Raw genomic sequence first — 18,432 nt, 5'->3', positions numbered from 1 at the left:
TATCCCCTGACTCTGTGTGTGTCTGTGTGTGTTGTTGAAAGCAATGCAAAATCTGCAACAACCAAAGCGAAAGAATACTCTCAACGGCGATAGTATGTGTGATATGTTTTCGCCGAATTCCACAATATACCAAATGTACCAAAAAGAAGATTAATGACGGTTTGATGGCATCTTCTTAATACTCGCGCAGCGAACAAGTGTGACAAAGTGTACTTTGATTGCAGTGTGAAACTTCTCCAAACAATTAACCATGTGCAACCGCCAGTTCACGGCTCACTTTACGTACAACGTACCGTCGCAAGGGTACACCGAGCACGCCTACCTCGATAATGCCCGCTGGGTGCAGGCGGCCGAAGGGCTGGTACCGCCCGATGCGGTCGTCGGCGGCTACGAAGGCGAAGTGACGTTCATCGGGCGGGCGAAGCATCGCGGCTCGATCGTGCCGGGTCGGATCGTGCCCTCGAAGAAGGCGTGCTGCGTGGTGTGGGGTGGCGAGGAGCACACCAAATCCGACTACCAGGTGCTGTGCGGGTACGAGGGCCACTTCGTACACGTCGGTGGCGGCTACATCCCGAACGGAGCGCTGCGGGGCGGTGTGTCCGAGCACGGCAAGCCGCTCTACATTGGGCTGGTGCGCCTGGGATCGACGACGGTCGTTGGCAAGGTGCAGCCGGAGCACTCCTGCTGCTACATCGCGGTCGGTGGGGTCGAGAAAGCTTTCCGCGAGTACGATGTTTACGTTACCACTGCCGGCTTTAATCAACCAGTGCCTGGGCGCTGAAAGCGCAACGTTTTCACGTCCACCCTCCTCCTTACATGACATGACACCGGGAACACGACTACCTCTCTGCTGCATTTTTTTGAATGAATAAACCGTTTCGCGTCACCATACAACCGGCTTGTATTTAGCGTGCAGTTTAATAGTTTACAATTAATCTTTTGTTTCCTTTCCCCGTTCCTCAGTCCCTACAGGCGATAGTGCGCTATGCGTTTCACTATCAGGTTTAAAATTTTGACACAGCCATTATCTAAGATTCCCTTTTGGGTGGTGGCAAACGTCCGTTCGATGCGATTTTATCGGACGTTGCTGTCAAACGCTATTCCGGTTCAAATTGCGATTATTTGGATGATTTTAATAGTTAAAACATTATAAAAAAATAAGCTGATATTGTTCCTCCATAACCTGCATAATTAAGATGACCGATAAAATCGGAAGCGACGATCCGACGGAATCAAGGAGTTTTGATTCCATCGTTAGACGCAATCGCACGTCCGACGTTATCGATCAATCCCATATAAATTTCGTCCGTTAAAAGCGCATCGGATGGGCCAACGCCACCACCCCTTAAGCGTAATTCGTCGCCGACATCGTCGCCGCACGAGTATAATGTATCTATGTACCAGTCGGTGCCGCGTTTCACTGCTGCGATTTGATAAACACTTCAAAGTTGACGTGCGGTTCCTCCTTCCTGTTGTACGGTATGTAGCAGACGGAGTGCGATCGCTGCACCTTCCCGCAGACCAGCTGCCCGTCCACCGCTACCCGCCCGATGTACAGCGGTTCGCCCTGCTCGGACACACCGGCCGGCGTTGCCTGCAGCAGCACGTTCGTCTCGGTGCACGGCACAAACTCCCCGGCGGTGCACAGGATCTCGCACACCTTCTTCTCGTGCGCCTTGCCGCCCCACGGAATGTAGCACACCTTCTTGGCCGGGTTGATGAAGCCGGGCGTGACCGAGCCGGCATGCTCCGCCCGGCCCAGGTACAGCTTCGTGCGCTTGCTGGTGCCACACTCGACGGCACTGGGCGGCAGGGGCCCACTGTCCTGGTACGGTACCCATTTCATGCTGTGCAGCGCGTCCCACCGGTGGAGCTGCTGCTTACGGGCGGTGCGCGGGTACCGGTCGTCATCGTGGATGTCGTAGAAGTGGATGTGCCGCGGCGTGGACGCTGCAAAACGAATTGGTTAGCGGTGAGTCATCAGTCCACTACTCAGGGACAGGGAGCAGGAGCCACAGGCACGGAGTTTCTAACAATCGATGACACGTAAAGCGAAGCGAAACACTTACTGTAATTCACCATGTTGTTGAATAAAGGCTACTGGTTTCGTTAGAACGCCCTTTCCGGAATGAATCCTCAGGATTGCTTGATCAGCGCTTACTGCACCTGCATCGCAATTTCATGCACAACTTTTGCACAACTGGACATTCCACCTTGCGACGGCTGCTTTGGGATGTTCGGTGGGCGTGAGCGCGCACTGTCATAACAAAGTGAGTGCGTCGTGAGGAAAGTCGACGCAGTGAGAAGCTTTGCTCATAGCGGGTGCAACAGGTTGGAATGGTATGTAGTGCTTTTATTAAAAAACATTTTTTACGTGTGGCTATTTTACAGTATTCGTAGTACTGAATAATACTGAATTTTTGATAACCAGACACTATAACTAGCCTGTTTTTTAATAGTATTTTCACGACAATTGTGGTGAGTTGCACAAACGAGTGAATGTAAACAAATGAGAAGGATGTAACTCACTCGTGAGCAATCACCGAACGTTTGATTTGACCGTTATGGCGACAAAATACTAGAGATCGAGTGCATTGTAGATTGTTTGTAAAATATTTACATTTTTCTGACTAATTGAAATGTTTTATTGTTTCCTTCAATGTGTGATGCATGCAAAAAGTGTGCTCACTGGCCAACATAAATAAATAAATGCGCCGTTCCTGTTACTTTAGATCATTTATTTTAACGAACTGCTGCCCTGCTACTGCACTGAAAAGGGTTATTATACTGTTATCTCGCTGTGGGGTATCATAAATATCTAAAGCTCATAAATTAAACATCGTTCAATAACATTTGCAGGCATGCGCTTTTTAAAAGTAAGCTCGACCCCGTTGCTCTGCTTCTCCTTCGACCTGACTATGTGTGCGTGTTTGACTGTGCGTTTAACTGCGTGCTGCGCCATGTTTATATGTAAAATGTGTTTGTGTGTGTGTGGGTGTGTGTTTATAGCATAATTCTAAAACATCTCCCTCGCCACCCCCTGCAAAGGCAGTGGCGCAAAGGGTTAACGCATATTGGTAACGGACCCTCCCTGTGGCGCGTTGGACGCCCTCCTTAAGGACTGACGAAGATCTCGTACTCGGCGAACGCAAGCTCCTGACCGCCGTACGGAATGTAGCAAACGCCGTGGGACGGCTGCACCTTGCCCACCGTCACCGTGCCCTCGTGCGTCACCCGCCCAATGAACAGTGGCTCGCCATCCTCGGATTCGCCGGCCGGCAGGGCGGTGGGCGGAATGTCGCTACCACTCGCCGGTACAAACTCGCCCCCGAAATCGCACAGCACCTCGTACTCGGCCTTCGGGTTCTCGGCCCCACCCCACGCAATGTAGCACACACCGTGCGAGGCGACCACCTTGCCGGGGATGATGCCACCCTCGTGCTGGGCCCGCCCGATGTACATATCTTCACCGTCCGAACCACCGACCACCGCGTTCGGGGGAATTTCCCCATTAGCCGCCGCAACCCAGCAGGCAGCTCCGCCAGCACTCAGGGCGGCGGCCGTCGGGGCCGATGGGCTCGCCTGCTCCGAGGCCGGTTCAATCAGCCACGATCCGGTCGCACCCCAGCCCGTACAGAAACCGACACAGTTGATCGGGAACGGTTCCGGGTTCTCGTACGACAGGAAGGCAGCGGCCGATCCTTCATTACCGACCGTAACCACCTGCATAGGGAAGAGAAAATTTAAATTAACATTTATTTTGCTTCGATTCGACGCGACAAAACCGAAACTCACATTATCCTGCCAACGGATCCAGAAGCCCCGGAACTCGCCCGCGTTCAGAATGTCGGGCGTTTCCACCTCCGCCACGTCCGGCTTGGTGCGGTTCTTGCGAATGACCGACTTGGTGTTCTTCCAGCCGCCGATAAACACCTCCAGCATCGGGTCCGACTCCTCCGGGTTGGTGGTGAGCGCGATGTGGGCATCGTTCGGTGCGCGCACCTTGAAGTTGACCACCCCGTTGCCGGTTGGCACGAAGCGGTACTCCAGCTTGTCCTCCGTTTCCAGCTCTAGGTAGTTTCGCAGTTCAGAAGGTATGGAAATAGAACAAAAAATGGTTGTGGAACGATATTAAAGGGGCCGTGTCGGAGAAGGGAGAAAAGAAGGGAAAACCTGCACAGTAGCACCTCATTCACAATTCCCATACATAAATCAAGCTACACAATCGAAACTGTTAAAATCGCCACCAAACCCTCATAAACCTTTCTATATTTATGTGTTGCACCCACAGGCACCATTAAAGCGCCTCTGTAGTGGCGCATTGTGTGTGTGTGAGAGACGAACGAAAAACGTACACGCGATCTACTTACCGATCGGGTCACGTCGTTCGATTGGTGCACCGGAAACAGTTTCAACGCTACCCCCACTGGACAGCTTTGTTGGTGGTTGCTGTTGCTGTTCCAATGGTTCCTCCTCTACTACCGCTGCCTCTGCCGTCGCATCATGCTCTTCAGCCACGTGGCCATCGTCACCGGCATCGGCAGCAGTACTGGCAGCAGCATGGTTAGTTACAATCTTTTTCTCCTTGTATCGACGGTGCGCAACCGGATCTTATGGGATGTGTGGGTGCAGTATTAGTGATGAACAAAATGTGGATGATTTTTGCGACCAAATTGAAAACGGGAAGCGTTAGATAAATTTTGAATAAAAAGGCGCCCACGTAGCGATGGTTGCAATGGTTTCAAAATCCCTCAATCTCTCCTTGGCTAGGTCTAGTACATTCCAGCAAACGGAGCCATCATTGTTGACCTTATCTTAGTCAAAGCTAGTTTGTAACAATTGAAGGTGCTAATTGAGCGTTTCTTCGCCACTAGCCGGCTGCCCAGGCATGAGTCGCTCGTTAGCGCGCACATTGCTTTTGCGTACTCTTCCCTCGTGTAGGCAGCTGTGGATCGATGCGCTGAGCAGTCGAGTGCTGTGTAAAATGTAACACCTAAGTGTATTGTTGTTATTCTAACTTTCTAACATGATGGTGTGGAAGAACATTTTTTCTTTTTTTTGTTAATAAAAAACTGGGAATCTGATTCATGATGTTTGGCACCCAACTTGGCACCACTATCCCAGACAACGGAGCTTCTCATTATGCGGTCCCCTTGCATAAAATGGCACACTGGTACACGCTTCGTTGGGCACAGCCGAAGTAGAACAGAGATTGTTTTCTTCTGTGCGTACTTTTGCAGTTTTTTTTCGATACTTCTGACTGAAAATAGTTTTTCTTCGCTCGTTCCCACTTTCCTCTTGATTGATTCAAAGCAAAGGGTCAACAGGGTTATTGCTTCGTGTACCTCTTATTTCTCTGCACGGAACAGTACTGGCGAAATCGATACAAAAGCAAAGCCTTAAAAAGGAGTTTCTCGCAACAAACACTCCAAAAACAAAACCGTCGCATTGCATCATCATCACCCAACCAACACGGTGAGATAAAATCCGGTGGCCAAAAATCGATCGATTTTTGGGCATGTCGTCGTTTCGTGTTGTGTTTTTCCTGTACGTTAGCTGCATAAAATGAAAATAACACATTGTGTCCACATGGATTATCTTCTTTCGCTACTTTAAACTTCTTCTTCGAGATTGGCCATTAACATATCGATGTTGCGAAGTTTTTGGTATGCGGCAGGTGCAACCGGCCAGTTCCCCCAACTGCCCTGTGTTCAGTTGGTCAACCAAAATCGGTGATGGTACGTTCGAAGGAGGAAAAGGGAAAATATGCGCTTACCGGTGCACTTTCGGAATAATTTAGCCATTTTAGCGCTAGCCGCTAGCCGACGACTAACAACGATCACCATTGCACCGCACCGGGTTGTGGAACATCATGATGATGACGACGACGAGGCAAAGGTAATGCTATAGCGTCATACCGACCGACCTTTTCCATACACGTTCTCGAATAACAACCGCATTTTATTAGCAACACGGCGGCCGCCAGCCACGCCAAGGAAAGTGGGAGTGCTGTGGGGCCACGTATTCCACAAAGCCCACAATACTGGGCCTGGTGCAGTGCAGTGGAGGCGGGGGAGAGTGTGATGTATGCCTACACCCGCGTTGAGCAGTGCACTATTCATGGCGACTTACTAAAGCCGCCTAGCACGAACGTGGAAGACGACGGTGACATCATCATCATCATGGTCATCAAGGGAAAGAGATTTGATCGTATACCAGCAGTCACACGACAGTCGTTAGGCGATCGTGGGCAAAAGTGGAATGTTTCGCGACGATAAGCCGGCAGGGATAGGAGAAGAGAGTGGTTGTTGTTGATTAAATTCAACTGCCGCTGACCTCATCGCGTTAAACAAAAATAACGCTTCGATGACCTTCCAAACAGACAAACAGGCAAAACAAAGTAGAAGGGCGACCCCGTAGGGGAGGGCGGGATGATGTGCATACTTTCGATCGATAGCATCTCCCTCCGGTTGGCAATACCTACCATCGCAAACCCTACGGAAACTGCCAATCCATATGCACTCGAGCTGACTCATTTGTCTGCAGCGAAAAATCACAAAATTTCGCATTTATTTTTAGAAACATCCACCTACAGCGGAATGGTGTTTTGTCGTTTTGTTCGGCCCTCTCTCTCACATAGCTACTTTCACCAAAAATGCCGGTCGGGTGGCGACTAGTGTGAAGTGGCCTCTGGGAAACATCTTGAGCGATGGAAGCTCGCTTGTGTTTTTTCACACCTTACAAGTGGAAAGCCATCTGCATCATCTTACTCACTTAAGTGCGTGATCTTTTTGATCCCTAATTCACTTAATCTAAAGCCATTTTTCGTTTGTTAGTCACACGCTTTTTCTGCCACGCTCAATCAACCACTTCCTTCTTTATAAAGCAGCAAACTCTCCCATAGGTTAGTTCCCCTTTTTCTACTTACCAATGTTGGCCATATTTGTAGCGGTTGGAAGGAAGCTTCTTACGACGACACAATGTAATGAAACGCGCGGGTAGCAGGCAGCAGACGACAACACGACGACAACGCAAAACGAATACACCGACCGGCGTGTGGTTGCGATGTATGTACGAGACTATTCACTGTTCGGCGGCTACAGTCGTAATATCCGTTACACTGAGGTTCGTTTTATTTCGCGGGTTAGAGAGAACCGGTCCCGGTGCGACACAATGGCCGCGCGGTAAAGCACGAGGTGGCAAAAATCGACGAACGTTGGGATTTTTTGTGGCTGCAACGGGAGATGAAAAGAAAAATTGTTAGAAAATATTCAAAATTTTACGTTATTTTATTCCTTAAATTAAATGGCTTATCTATAGTATTAATGGTTTACAAGTATCTTACCAGTATCTAAAAATGTTAAAATCTTCGAGTTGATTTTTGATCATAGTGCGGATTGAACGGATTCACGAAATTAGCGATTCAGGTCAAAAGTATCTCTCATTTTCTACCGTTTTGCCTTGCAGCTGGGCGCATTTTGCTCTCCGTAGTCTCTCTGGTCAGCGCTCTGAACCGGCAACGTACAGTGTTGTGCAAAAGATTCGCTTTTCAGTATGTTCGGACTACGATCAATTATTTTCATGTTGATTTTTTACTTTGTGTTATCCGCTTATGAGTAATTTCATACTTTCTTTCTGAAAATTATACAACATTATATAAGTAAGTTTTATCATAGCGTAATAAATAATTATAATAAAAAAGGAAATCTTGCGCAAATAAATCAAATATTGGCAAAACCACGTCTAGTATACTACTTAAAGTTAGTAATAATTATAAATTAAAGCAGAAATTTTTTAATCTTCAACACAGATGTGATATTCACTAAACTTGCACAGGAATGTAAGTTCGCTATTGGCTATTATTTTCATTTATTTTGCGTACGTTTTTACTTCTCTATGTTGCAACCATTTCAAAACTGTAAACCCTATCCCGTAGGTTGTGGTTGTTGTTGACTAACGTAATAATTAAACTGCACCAGAGTTCTCTTTATCTAACCTACTCTATGTACAATTTACAATAGTTTCGAGAAGATTCTATATAACACGGCTATAGTTATGGTTTTGTATAGTAAGGAGTTGATCGGTTGTTTTGGGGACAAACATAACGAATGTCTTCCATTTCTAAGAGGAGAAGTGATCAGTGATAGCGCTAGATTTATCAACTTGCTTTTGGGCATACTATCGATTAAAACCAAACGATGGTCGTTTGCTAGATCTCACTACTTGCTTTTACCAAAATCCTCATTATTGCTACATGATACTACAGTAGTAACGCTCGTGTAACGAGTTCTGTGCCTTTTTATGCCTGCACCCTTTCCACCGTAAAACATTTAATGCTACATTTTATCGTACAAGGTTTGGTATTGTCGTCGTTGGTTTTCCTTTTTTTATCGTGGGAGTTTGCTAAGAGCTACATAAGGAGATGGTTCCTCCACTCCCCGAAAGAAGGCGTAAGGTTTCGATTACATATTTGCACATACGCTCGAAGGGTTAAGGAACTTACAGGAAAAAAAAAAAAACATTTTCGCAGAGGAGGAGTGTTTTCGATACAATTTTCATTTTAGTTGACCGTTTCTTCAAGAGGATAGAGGAACATTTACCAGAGGAGATTAATAATGGTTTAACTGTTTTGTTTAACTGTACTCCCTGAGCCGTAGTGATGTATGACCGGAGAGACGGTGATGATGAAAAACGAACGAATCGACTGCACTTACCAATCACAAACAGAACAGCAGTTAGGTGTGCTACTGTCGACGTGAAGCCAAAACTTTAATCCAAACACAATTAACCGTACACTAATTGGGACCAAGCTACCATCTACAGCAGCAACCATCAGACCGGCACCGAGCCGGTGTGCCCTTTCTCGAAAGAGTCGTTGCTTTCTTCTCTGACCAAACTATACTCTCTAAATCACAGTTTCAAATAAGAAAACAGCTGAACAACGATAGCTCTCGTTTGTATTAGAAAATGTAGCGATGAGCTCCATAGCGTGTGGGGACACATGCACACGTGAGCTGACAATAATATTTACAACCCAAAACACGCACAAAAGAACATAATATATATAATGAGCTAGAGGCTATTAATGATGAAGAACAACGAATGGTGTAAACAAAAATGGCACAAAAAGAGAAAAATGTGCCGGACAAAAGGGAGCTACTAATCTGTTACTTCGGGATATTTCTGCGAAAAATTGAACGATCGGGAACAGTGTTTAACAAACCTACACTTTGTGCACTTTGTAGTAGCTGTGGCTTTCCTGCTCCTAATCCTAATACCCACTAGCACCAAGGCTGGCCCGTATCTGCTCGAACGAAAGCCAAAACGTTAGCGACCACGGTGCCATACGGATCCAGACGGGAAGGAACCCTTTGTACAGTGCGAAAAAGCCTTCCTTTCCGATGGTTTGCTGCAGACAATCGATCGAACCCTTGTATAGCAGTCCCCTGCAATGAAACGCACAATGGAATTAGTGCATGAAATCAGCGTGTTTTTTAATCTACATCAACTTACCTGCCACTAGCATCCGTCGGTTGGTTCATGATGCGCGTCTTCACGACATCCGCCGGCGTGCCCATCGTTGCCGCAACCAAACCCGCACAGATCGACGACATTATGTGCACCACGTGGCAATCGGGCAGGCCGGTTTTGTGCATGATAAAGTGTTTCACCGTGTCGTACGTAGTCAGGTCGCCCAGATTCACCAGCGCGGCGCGCTGCACATTCGGCACGCTACCCTTCCACAGCCCAAACACACCGCCGCGGCTAACTATCTCGCGGAACGCGTGTGCCGCACTGTGCACGCGTGGTTCCAACCCCATCGCCCGCCGTTTGCCCTCCATCTGCACGTGCACCTTCACGAGATCGGCGGGCGAAGCGAGCCACTGGGCGAGTGCACCCGCACCAACGCCGGACAGGGCTGACTGCCAGAGGGAAAAGGTTTCCTTCCCATTGCGCAGCTTCTTGCGGAGGGCGTCGTACGTTACGATGCGAACGCCACTGGAAGAAAAAAGAAGATAAAAAGTGTTATTTTGTGTGTACGGCTTACTATTGAACTGTCCGTTGCAGACTGTTTGGCAGCGCAGTCCCTACCTGTACACAAGATGCCGGTATAGGGCGGGCGTGATACCTTGCCAAAGCTTTAGCGCTCCTTCCTCGCGGATGATGCCAGTAGCGGTTGCAAACATACCACGGTATTTGAGCTGGAAATGGGAAGATATTGAAAATTCAGATTGTTGTTTTGAACTACAAAGCAGGAGGAAGGTGTGGCCTTCTTTAGGAAATATATCGTTTGACCTTTGACCTACATAATAAAGTATAGAAAATTGGATACAAAGTTCAAATAAAGCTTAAAAATGTTTGATACATTTTCCAGAATTTCTTCAAAACAAATATTTTTGCTTAATTCTCCAAACAATCTCTACCTATCGTCATAGACCACGTTTTTGTTATTTCAGTTGATTAGGAACATGTTGCAAATTGACAAAATAAATAGTTACAATTGCACCCTTCTAGAACTCCTCAAAAACATCTTATCTCAGTTTCTCCGGGCAACATTGTACTATCCAACATGTCACAATGCTAAACAACACAAACCTATCTCTAATTTTCATCTCTGTCTAAACCTATTGGCCACTTTATCTCGAACGAGTTTGCCCGATAATACGCCACAAAACAGCTCCACAACACAGCACAAGCCAGATTAGATAGGGCACGCGACAGCCACACACTTCACACACCACCACCTTCCTTCGTACCTTCTTGACGGCACCCTCGGCATCGACCGCTGTTGCCGCCGCCTCGCCCTGTATCTGGAGGCGCGTTTTGGTCAGATCGAGCGGGTAGGTGACCGTTTCGGCAATGCTGGCTGCAAACACCGACACCAGGTAGGTGCACCAGAACGAGTCGGCATAATGGTACTTGACCGGGCGCATCTCCGTCCGGCCGGTGGCCGCTGCCGTCTGCTGCATCGTCGTGTCGCCGTCGCTGGCTGCTGCAGCTGCTGCCTCACCGGTCGATGGTTCTGTTAGGGAAGAAATTGAAAGCAACAAATTAGAAGGATTGTTTCAATTATTTGTATTAAATAGCTTCAAGCTTAACGTATGTATAAGAAAGGGAATTACGCTATTAAAGTGGTCGCGGAATGGAGCACACGGAAAGCGATCTTACAGCCACTGTATTTTAGCGATCTTCCAGACGCAGTGGGTTCATTATTACAGCTGATTCTTAGAGCACCCTGATAATTGGTTCATCAATAATAATGCCCCCACCATCAAACCGTACAACCGAATGCTCTTCTCCGTCGGCATCGACTTACATCTCGCAAGGTGAGGCCAAATTCCGGCGCAAATGTTCACGCGGACGTGCCACCCAGCACCCAGCCGGCACGGAACGACGATGATAACTGCTTTGGTAGTGGTTGTATCATCGAGCTGGGGTTACTGTTTGTTGGTTACACACGCGATCGTTTGCCAATTTCATTCGACTCCTCTCTTTTGTATTACAAAACGCCACCCCGCGGAAAGGTGATAAGCCCGGTGGGCCCCGAGATGGGCGGACAAGGTGGAGGTCTGTGTCGCGCGGGCAAGTGATAGTTTGCATGAATGCCTTTCGAAAGCGGTAATATGTTTCGTCAATTGAACTAATACGCAGATTTCGATGAGATAATAATACTGATTCGCGGTAGTATCGGCCGGGCGAGCCGACCGTGGACCGTGAAAGTGGCCACGGTTTCGCGGTTATCAGTGAAATTAATCAGGTGCTTCATGTTTTACTATATGGGGCACCGGTTCTACCGGCTGTTATCAATGGCCATAGTTGTTATAAATAGTGCAAAAGTGCGATTTGTAGCAGAATGCTGATCACCTGATCAATAATCAAATGGACAATCTTATTCTGTGTCGTCATATTTCGAGTAAGCTCATGTCCTCCTTTCCCTCTATTCTGTACCACTTCTTTGATTTTCAGCTGATCACAATAGTGTGGGAGCGCGGAATCGGACCTACCCGATTCCGATTTCGTGTTCAGAATCAATTCCTGAGCCGATTTCGATGGTGGAATCGACTCCGATTCCGGAGTCGATTCGGAGCCGATTCCGGAGTTAAATCCGGAGCCGATTCCAAAGTTGGTTCCGGAGCTGATTCCGGAGTTGAATCCGGAGCCGATTCCGGAATCGATTCCGGGATCGGCTCCGGAATCGATTCGAGGATCGGAATCGGCTCCGGGATCCGGAAATAAGAATTGTGGGAAGCGATATAAGTCCGGGAATCTCCATGTGAATAGATCATTTTCAAGTTAATTTTGATTCTTTGCCGTTATCAACACGTAGCATCATTGGACCCAATGGCCTATTCCTATGAAGATGCCGAAATCGACTCCGTTTCGAAACCAATTCTGATTTCGGAGTCATTTCCGATATCGGAGCCGATTTTGATTCCGGAGCCAATTCCGATTCCGGAGCCGATGCCGGAACCAATTCCGGAGCTGATGCCAGAACCAATTCCGGAGCCGATTCCAGAATCTATTCCGGAAACTGATTCCGGATCTACTATCCGGAATCGATTCCAGAAAACTTCGAAGCTAGCCGGAATCGATTCCGGCGAAATCTTCATTTTTCCCATCACTAGATCACATCCACAATTACACTCCAATATGAGGCTATCGATTATCTTATCATAAAAAAAAACATTGCGCATAAATCATTTGCTTTGTGCTTCAATTTCAACAGCTCATTAGAAGAGGGTAAGCTGCACACCCCCTCCTCTGGTTTGAATTTTCCATTCCGAAGTTCAACGACGTCACCCCATCCAGGGTGACCCCGATGGAACGATGACGCAAAAGCCTAAACCAGGCAGCGTTTCTTCGTTTGCGCGTCTTTTTTTTTTTTTTGTCGCTCCAAACAATTCGCCGTTGCAAAAATAACAACGCCACAAACGGTGAATACTGTTATCGATACCGACCGACCCTCCCATGTCCATGTGGTGGTGGTGGTGGTGGTGGCACATCTCTGACGCGTCCGTACCGTTTGACCTCCGCGAGAAGAAGGGGGCTCGTTCGTTCCGCGGGCTGAAACGAGTGAGGAGACAACCGACAACCGGGGGTTGATGGGTTTTAATCGAAAAATTGATAGCAATTTATTGCGAGGCCAGCGAGGCCGCAGTTGCCGAAAAGCAGCATACATCACCACACATCACCAACACCAATAGTAGGCGCAGCCAAGCACTAAAAGCCAAGCCCCAGAATGGTGCGCTGTCTCTCTATCGCCAAAAATAAACAATCGCATACCGAATCGCTTCCCGCTACTTGCCAAACCTTGTGGCTTCCCCCGAGCACATTGCACGCCCTTTTTCTTTCTTGTTGTTGTGACGCTGCTTTCCTGCTTCATTGTAGACATGTTTCAGACGTACGGAATTGATGCTTCTTTCTTTAGTCTTCCTTCGCCATGCAAAAACAGGAAGAATGCACGTTGTTCAGTAAACAACAGCAAAAAAAGGGCTCGTTGTCCTTCTTCGCCGCACTGAATACATTGAACTCAACTCGGGCGACGTCTTTGTAAGGCACAAGAGAGCAGCCGTAAGCGACGCACCGCAGCAAGACATTGCACTTGATTCAAGAGATCCAACCCAATCCAATTCTCTTCCTCAGAGGAATGGGAGAGATCGTGTCAGTGATCGCGCTTACAGCTGAGAATCACACACGGAATCGCCGACACGGGAAAGGATTTGTTTTTAAATTTAGGTCCTCTCCCGTCACTTCCTTGCTCTGCTAGATGCGGCTTTCGTCTATTCTGTTGTGTAAGAAGACGTGCACGTGCTGCATTTGAAGGACAGTTTCACACGGCAAACTCGTTTAGTAACACCTAGGCGAGTGCCGGAAAATATAGACATACTGCTTTTACGAGTCTTATTCCGGGTGTTGGATTTTTGTAAATTTGCCAAAGTGACAGAAATCTTCACATTCGCCTCGATCTCACACGATCATACTCATCCCCATGGCTTGAACATTTGTCACTGCTATTCGAACGGCTCTCAATGTCCTCTTTGCCGTTTTTGCCAGATCGGGTGAGTCACTGGAATTTTCCTTCCTACCGAACGCATGGGAGCGATTTCCTGTTTGAGGCAGCGTTAGCGTAACGATTTCCAATCGCATTAGCATAGCCCCGGGTGGCTCGGTGCTTGCCTCCAAACGAACTGTCCTTTTGCGTTTAACGGACGCGGAAGGGCTGGCATGAGAAATCGATTTGTTTCATGAATATTACAATCCGAAATGAAGCAAGTTGACACATTACGTTAAGCCAATCGATGTTTTGTGCGTGTGTGTGCGGGGCTAACACTGTGTGGCCTAACCCTTGGTAGTGGTAAAAGGAAGGATAAAGCTATAGCGCATAATAGCAACGCTTCCACGGGATATGAACAATTGTGAGTTAACTTGCCGTTCGTAACTTACTGTCATTCTCCGCAACGTTGCGCGCCACCACCATCTTCGTTTCGTTACACTTCACTTCCGCTGTACCGGCGGTTACAAGATCAAATCAAATTATCTGAAATCACTTTATATCCGATTCCGACCCGTTTCAGCGCGACCCGTCCATCGCCATATCGCTCATAGTGGCACCGGCAGAGAGACAACGATCGGACGCGACTACTTCTGGTGGTCGCCAGCAAACACACCACAACCGTGTCAAGGAACACGACTACCGTTCGGCTGCAACGCCTACTATACGCCGAGATTCTAGCGCTTCACGAGCTCTCCTGCGTTCGGGGATGATTGCATCCCTTCGAAACGTCGCCATCTAAGCAAGCGGACCCGCAAGCATGCAGAAGTATCTCTCGTGTAAGGGCGCCGGATGACGCCGCAACGAGCGACTCGTGTACCGGCACACCAAAACCACACACACAAACACACCTACGGTTGCCTTCGGGAGGGTGGTTTATAAATAGGCTGTTTGTCGCCAAAATTGGTAGCCAAAAAAAAAAACGCAAACAAGACAACAACCACAAACCGGATGCGCCTGTTGGTCTGTGCTAGTCGATTGTGTTGCACGGCGATTTGCGGATGCTAAACACACAGCAGAAGGGGTTTAAAGGGTTTCAGTTGGCTGTTATTTATCCGACAGCCTGCATTCGACAAGGACAGTATTTGCATTTACATGCCCTAAAACTAGACCGACGCTAGAAATGGTTTACATGTTAAAAGAGAGATGAACTTACCGCTTGTGCAGTCGGGACCGCGTTGGAGTGCTCGTTAGAATGGATTAAAGGATCGCTGGCTTCTCTTCCACAGGTGTATTCGACACACCAGGCACCGGGATATAATCGGCTGCTCGAGGAGATGATGCTGTCCCTTTAAGAAATTTTCCTGTTTTTTCCTAGCTTTGGTCAGCTTTGTTGTCACAAAAAATCATCTAAATTTTCGATGCTCGCTGTTTGCACCATTCTCCGTTTGCTTGCCTTCAACCGTCCAAGCATCCATGCAAAACAACTGCCTACTGCTTGGCCTATTTTTCTTAACGGATTTGCAAAGCCTGAACCAGCCCGAAAATAGTACCCCACCGTGGGGCCGGGTGGCTTGCGATTTTTGTTTATGTGCAAAATCCTGCAAAATCCAACGGTTTCGTTGCTTCGTCCCGAGCAGTTGCCGGTTTATCGCACGGTTGTCATGGAGAAGGGTGGTAAAATGCTCGCGCTGCCGTTGTGAGTGTCTATGTGTGCCCCCGTTGTTACAGCAGTGCTGACAGTAGTAGTAGCAGTGGTGTTGTGGTGGTGGTGGTGGTTGTGATGTTTGGTGGTATCGTAGTAGAAGAAAGTGCGTAGTCGCGTTGCATTCACAACTGGCATTACATAATAATGTTCGCTATTGCAACGGCTTTGGCAAATCAATGCAGCCGAGCGGCGAGCGAAGTCTCGTGTTTTAGGTCAGCAACCCTCGGCATTCAAGAGCCCTTCCAAGAGTGAAGGTGTTGGTGGTGATTAGGGGGTTGAGAGGGGGGGGGGGAATGATGTTTTGAATCGATTATTGCACGCTGTTGCAAAGGAAACTGGCAGTCGAACATCCAAAGACGAAAAGTATGATTTTACACATTTCGCACAGAACGGATTGGGCAGCGACGGTGCCCGCTCCGATGCAAGGAACTTTCGAAAACGGGGACAAACCGGAAAGAAACACTTATGTAAACATGTACACACATTCACCGACACACACACACACACGCACGGTCGAGCAAAAACGAACACACTTTCTTCTACACGCGACAATTTCCTTACCAGCCCCTTAACAACGTTCTAAAAGAAAGCTTTTCCTCAGGTTAATAATCAGCACGTACTGTCCACTGGTGGCCATCGTGGTGTGCCGTTGTGCGTGACACGATTGCACTCGCCCCCCGCCCCCGATACGGCGCACGGAACTTTGGACTGGCTCGATGGCACCCCGCACTTCGGTCGTCGCGTACTCGCTCATACACAAAGCACAACCAAAAGCCACTCCACGACCCCGGAGAGCGGGTAAATATTTGGACACTTTGGTGGGTGGCACGGTTGCGTGGGCTAGCACAGCAAGTGAGTTCAGTTCGGTTCGAAACAAAACGGCGACATGTTTTCGCCCTCGCGGACGACACACAAATGATGGCGACGGTGGTGAGGCAGCCCGGAGCACGGTCCAATGTTTTCCATGCTGTTGTGCGTGTGTGCCGCGAGTCAGCTGTTCCGCTCCGAATGCAGTTATGTGCCGGGCTGGGGGATGGGGTAAGCGAGGGTTTGTTTTTATGGATAAGCGGTCGGATTTGGGAAGTAAAGGCAGCTGATGTACGTTCGGTTGCGCCTATTTTATGGCGAAAAAGTAAGAAATTCCGTGCCAATTTGTTGCCAAACAAATCGTATCGTGCGAGGGAAAACGGCTGTCAGGTTGGGGATTTGATTGTGAGCTGTCAATTGCCTGGCCTGTATACATCTTGGGTGATAGGGTTGGTAGAAAAGTTTGGATTGCAATTTGCATTCTGTAATTTTAGTTCGATAAATCGCATAGAATGGGATGGCAATTGAATGTTGTGCCTTGTTAGGATAAAACCAATGCTTTACTGGTTATAATTAGCATTTTAATTCAAAGAATTCATTCGAAATATAGTTACAGATCGGGATTAACGCGACTACCGGGGTGATATCAACCGAAAACTGAATAAATCGGGCCCTTGCACCGAGTTCCAGCTTTAATAAAGAGAAAACGTTTCCAGCTTCGTGCCGTTTCGTTATTTATTATCTACATACAAATCCATCCCGCTGCATTCCCGGTGCAATTCGTCCGGCAACATTTAGATGGGCGACTGCTTGAAGCCTCTGGCCGCGTAGTCGGCCGGAGTGTCGCGCTTCGGGAAGTTAGGATAGCCAGCATCTCCGGGCACCACCGCTTCACGCGAGTGAATCACACGCCAGCCTCCCTTACGAGTCCAGTCCTGCGAGCGAATGAGAAAGGGAAAACATGTTCAAACCACAATTTCAACGGTTTCCAATACTTGGAAGTCATACGATTAATGTAAACAAAGCGTGACGCGTTGAAACCACCAGCCTCCATCGCCATACTTACATTCTGGTTGTACTTAAAGTAGTAGGCAGTGGACAGAATGGCAAACGCGGTGATTGCTACCTTGCCCGTCCAGAAACGGACCGCATGTGCCCACTCGAGACCCTGCGGGAAAAGGAATGAGAAAAAAACACAGGGTTGAGAATAATCATTACATAACAACGTCCGGCTGGACTACTATGGTCGCGCAAAAAACCTACAATAACGGGCGTCAGTACGTTCTGGACCATGTTGAGCGGGGCACGGTATGCCCGGCGGATCGGGTTGTACCGCTCCTTCCAGTACTCCGGCACGTACTTCGGTTCGTTCGGCGAAAGGTGCTGATCCTTCAGCCACTGGGCCCGCCAGGCTCGCTCCTCGGGGCTCATGCCCAGCAGCCGCTCCCGCTCACGGACCATCCGGCCCGTGATGGACATCGGCTTGACGCCACCGGTGTCGGAGGAGGCCATTGTCTTTCCGGTGTGGATTTCCGCGGGATTACGCGAAATGAACGGATGGCGAGATGCAAACCAAAATAAACCGTAATCGTCGTGAGGATTTTCTCCGCACGAACCTTTTTCGTTCCGCGGCGCTGTCAGATTTGGTAGAAAGAAAAACACAAAAAACAACAACTCGAGCAAGTTCGAATGTGGTGGCAGAAACGTCAAAAGCTGTGCGAGTGCCTAGTGGGGGTACCATGCTAAGGTGTGGTAAGAAAATTTCCATAATTTTACAATAAATTGATATTCACACACTTAAATGACGAAGAAAAGAATGTAGTTTATCTCATTTTATTTTTCTTTGGTGATTTCAATAAAAATAAACCAAATTAACGGAAAAATAACAACACACAAAGGTCACGAATGCAAAAACATCTCACTC

The 18,432-nt window shown here is 48.1% G+C and overlaps 5 protein-coding genes across 10 annotated transcripts; 1 reads left to right on the top strand and 4 right to left on the bottom strand.

Moving 5' to 3' along the window:
- The first annotated feature begins 218 nt into the window (after nt 1-218).
- LOC120903212 lies at nt 219-894 on the top strand. Its single transcript, XM_040312501.1, has one exon. The coding sequence runs from the start codon at nt 251-253 to the stop codon at nt 779-781; it is 531 nt and encodes a 176-aa protein (XP_040168435.1). The 5' UTR covers nt 219-250; the 3' UTR covers nt 782-894.
- Nucleotides 884-2,235, bottom strand: LOC120903211. The gene is made up of 2 exons (XM_040312500.1): nt 2,070-2,235; nt 884-1,950 (listed from the first exon to the last, which is right to left on the bottom strand). The coding sequence occupies exons 1-2, from the start codon at nt 2,080-2,082 to the stop codon at nt 1,418-1,420; spliced, it is 546 nt and encodes a 181-aa protein (XP_040168434.1). The 5' UTR covers nt 2,083-2,235; the 3' UTR covers nt 884-1,417.
- A 482-nt stretch (nt 2,236-2,717) lies between these two features.
- Nucleotides 2,718-7,438, bottom strand: LOC120903206. Of its 3 annotated transcripts, XM_040312487.1 has the most exons (5): nt 7,346-7,438; nt 6,929-7,232; nt 4,371-4,610; nt 3,796-4,070; nt 2,718-3,723 (listed from the first exon to the last, which is right to left on the bottom strand). In XM_040312487.1, the coding sequence occupies exons 2-5, from the start codon at nt 6,939-6,941 to the stop codon at nt 3,115-3,117; spliced, it is 1,137 nt and encodes a 378-aa protein (XP_040168421.1). In that variant the 5' UTR covers nt 6,942-7,232; nt 7,346-7,438; the 3' UTR covers nt 2,718-3,114. The 3 variants fall into 3 exon arrangements, with proteins under 3 accessions (XP_040168421.1, XP_040168422.1, XP_040168423.1); XM_040312488.1 differs by lacking the exons at nt 4,371-4,610; nt 7,346-7,438 and having other exon boundaries at nt 3,796-4,088; nt 6,929-7,211; XM_040312489.1 differs by lacking the exons at nt 4,371-4,610; nt 7,346-7,438 and having other exon boundaries at nt 6,929-7,196.
- Nucleotides 7,439-7,845: 407 nt separating this feature from the next.
- Nucleotides 7,846-16,627, bottom strand: LOC120901451 (mitochondrial uncoupling protein 4). Of its 4 annotated transcripts, XM_040309416.1 has the most exons (6): nt 16,263-16,627; nt 15,210-15,940; nt 10,758-11,023; nt 10,093-10,202; nt 9,514-9,999; nt 7,846-9,446 (listed from the first exon to the last, which is right to left on the bottom strand). In XM_040309416.1, the coding sequence occupies exons 3-6, from the start codon at nt 10,968-10,970 to the stop codon at nt 9,272-9,274; spliced, it is 984 nt and encodes a 327-aa protein (XP_040165350.1). In that variant the 5' UTR covers nt 10,971-11,023; nt 15,210-15,940; nt 16,263-16,627; the 3' UTR covers nt 7,846-9,271. The 4 variants fall into 4 exon arrangements, with proteins under 4 accessions (XP_040165350.1, XP_040165349.1, XP_040165348.1 ...); XM_040309415.1 differs by having other exon boundaries at nt 15,210-16,627; XM_040309414.1 differs by lacking the exons at nt 15,210-15,940; nt 16,263-16,627 and adding an exon at nt 14,446-14,818.
- A 597-nt stretch (nt 16,628-17,224) lies between these two features.
- Nucleotides 17,225-18,169, bottom strand: LOC120901452. The gene is made up of 3 exons (XM_040309418.1): nt 17,772-18,169; nt 17,575-17,676; nt 17,225-17,443 (listed from the first exon to the last, which is right to left on the bottom strand). Exons 1-3 carry the CDS (start codon nt 18,018-18,020, stop codon nt 17,303-17,305), a joined length of 492 nt encoding a protein of 163 aa, XP_040165352.1. The 5' UTR covers nt 18,021-18,169; the 3' UTR covers nt 17,225-17,302.
- Nucleotides 18,170-18,432: the final 263 nt, after the last annotated feature.

The sequence above is a fragment of the Anopheles arabiensis genome, chromosome 3, assembly GCF_016920715.1.
Source record: "Anopheles arabiensis isolate DONGOLA chromosome 3, AaraD3, whole genome shotgun sequence".
NCBI classification, from domain to species: Eukaryota; Metazoa; Arthropoda; class Insecta; order Diptera; family Culicidae; genus Anopheles; species Anopheles arabiensis.
Note: the sequence above shows the minus strand (reverse complement) of the source record. Positions and strands in the feature narration are given on the sequence as shown.

Coding starts and splice junctions, on each gene's coding strand:
- LOC120903212 (XM_040312501.1), top strand. CDS start 251: ATGTGCAACCGCCAGTTCACGGCTCACTTTACGTACAACGTACCGTCG.
- LOC120903206 (XM_040312487.1), bottom strand. Junction 4,071..4,370: donor CGAACGACGTGACCCGATCG/GTAAGTAGATCG, acceptor GAAACTACCTAG/AGCTGGAAACGGAGGACAAG. Junction 3,724..3,795: donor GGATCCGTTGGCAGGATAAT/GTGAGTTTCGGT, acceptor TTCCCTATGCAG/GTGGTTACGGTCGGTAATGA.
- LOC120901451 (XM_040309414.1), bottom strand. CDS start 14,479: ATGGTGGTGGCGCGCAACGTTGCGGAGAATGACA. Junction 10,203..10,757: donor CCGAGGGTGCCGTCAAGAAG/GTACGAAGGAAG, acceptor TCCCATTTCCAG/CTCAAATACCGTGGTATGTT. Junction 10,000..10,092: donor TACCGGCATCTTGTGTACAG/GTAGGGACTGCG, acceptor TTTTTCTTCCAG/TGGCGTTCGCATCGTAACGT.
- LOC120901452 (XM_040309418.1), bottom strand. CDS start 18,020: ATGGCCTCCTCCGACACCGGTGGCGTCAAGCCGATGTCCATCACGGGC. Junction 17,677..17,771: donor ACGTACTGACGCCCGTTATT/GTAGGTTTTTTG, acceptor CTTTTCCCGCAG/GGTCTCGAGTGGGCACATGC. Junction 17,444..17,574: donor ACTTTAAGTACAACCAGAAT/GTAAGTATGGCG, acceptor ATTCGCTCGCAG/GACTGGACTCGTAAGGGAGG.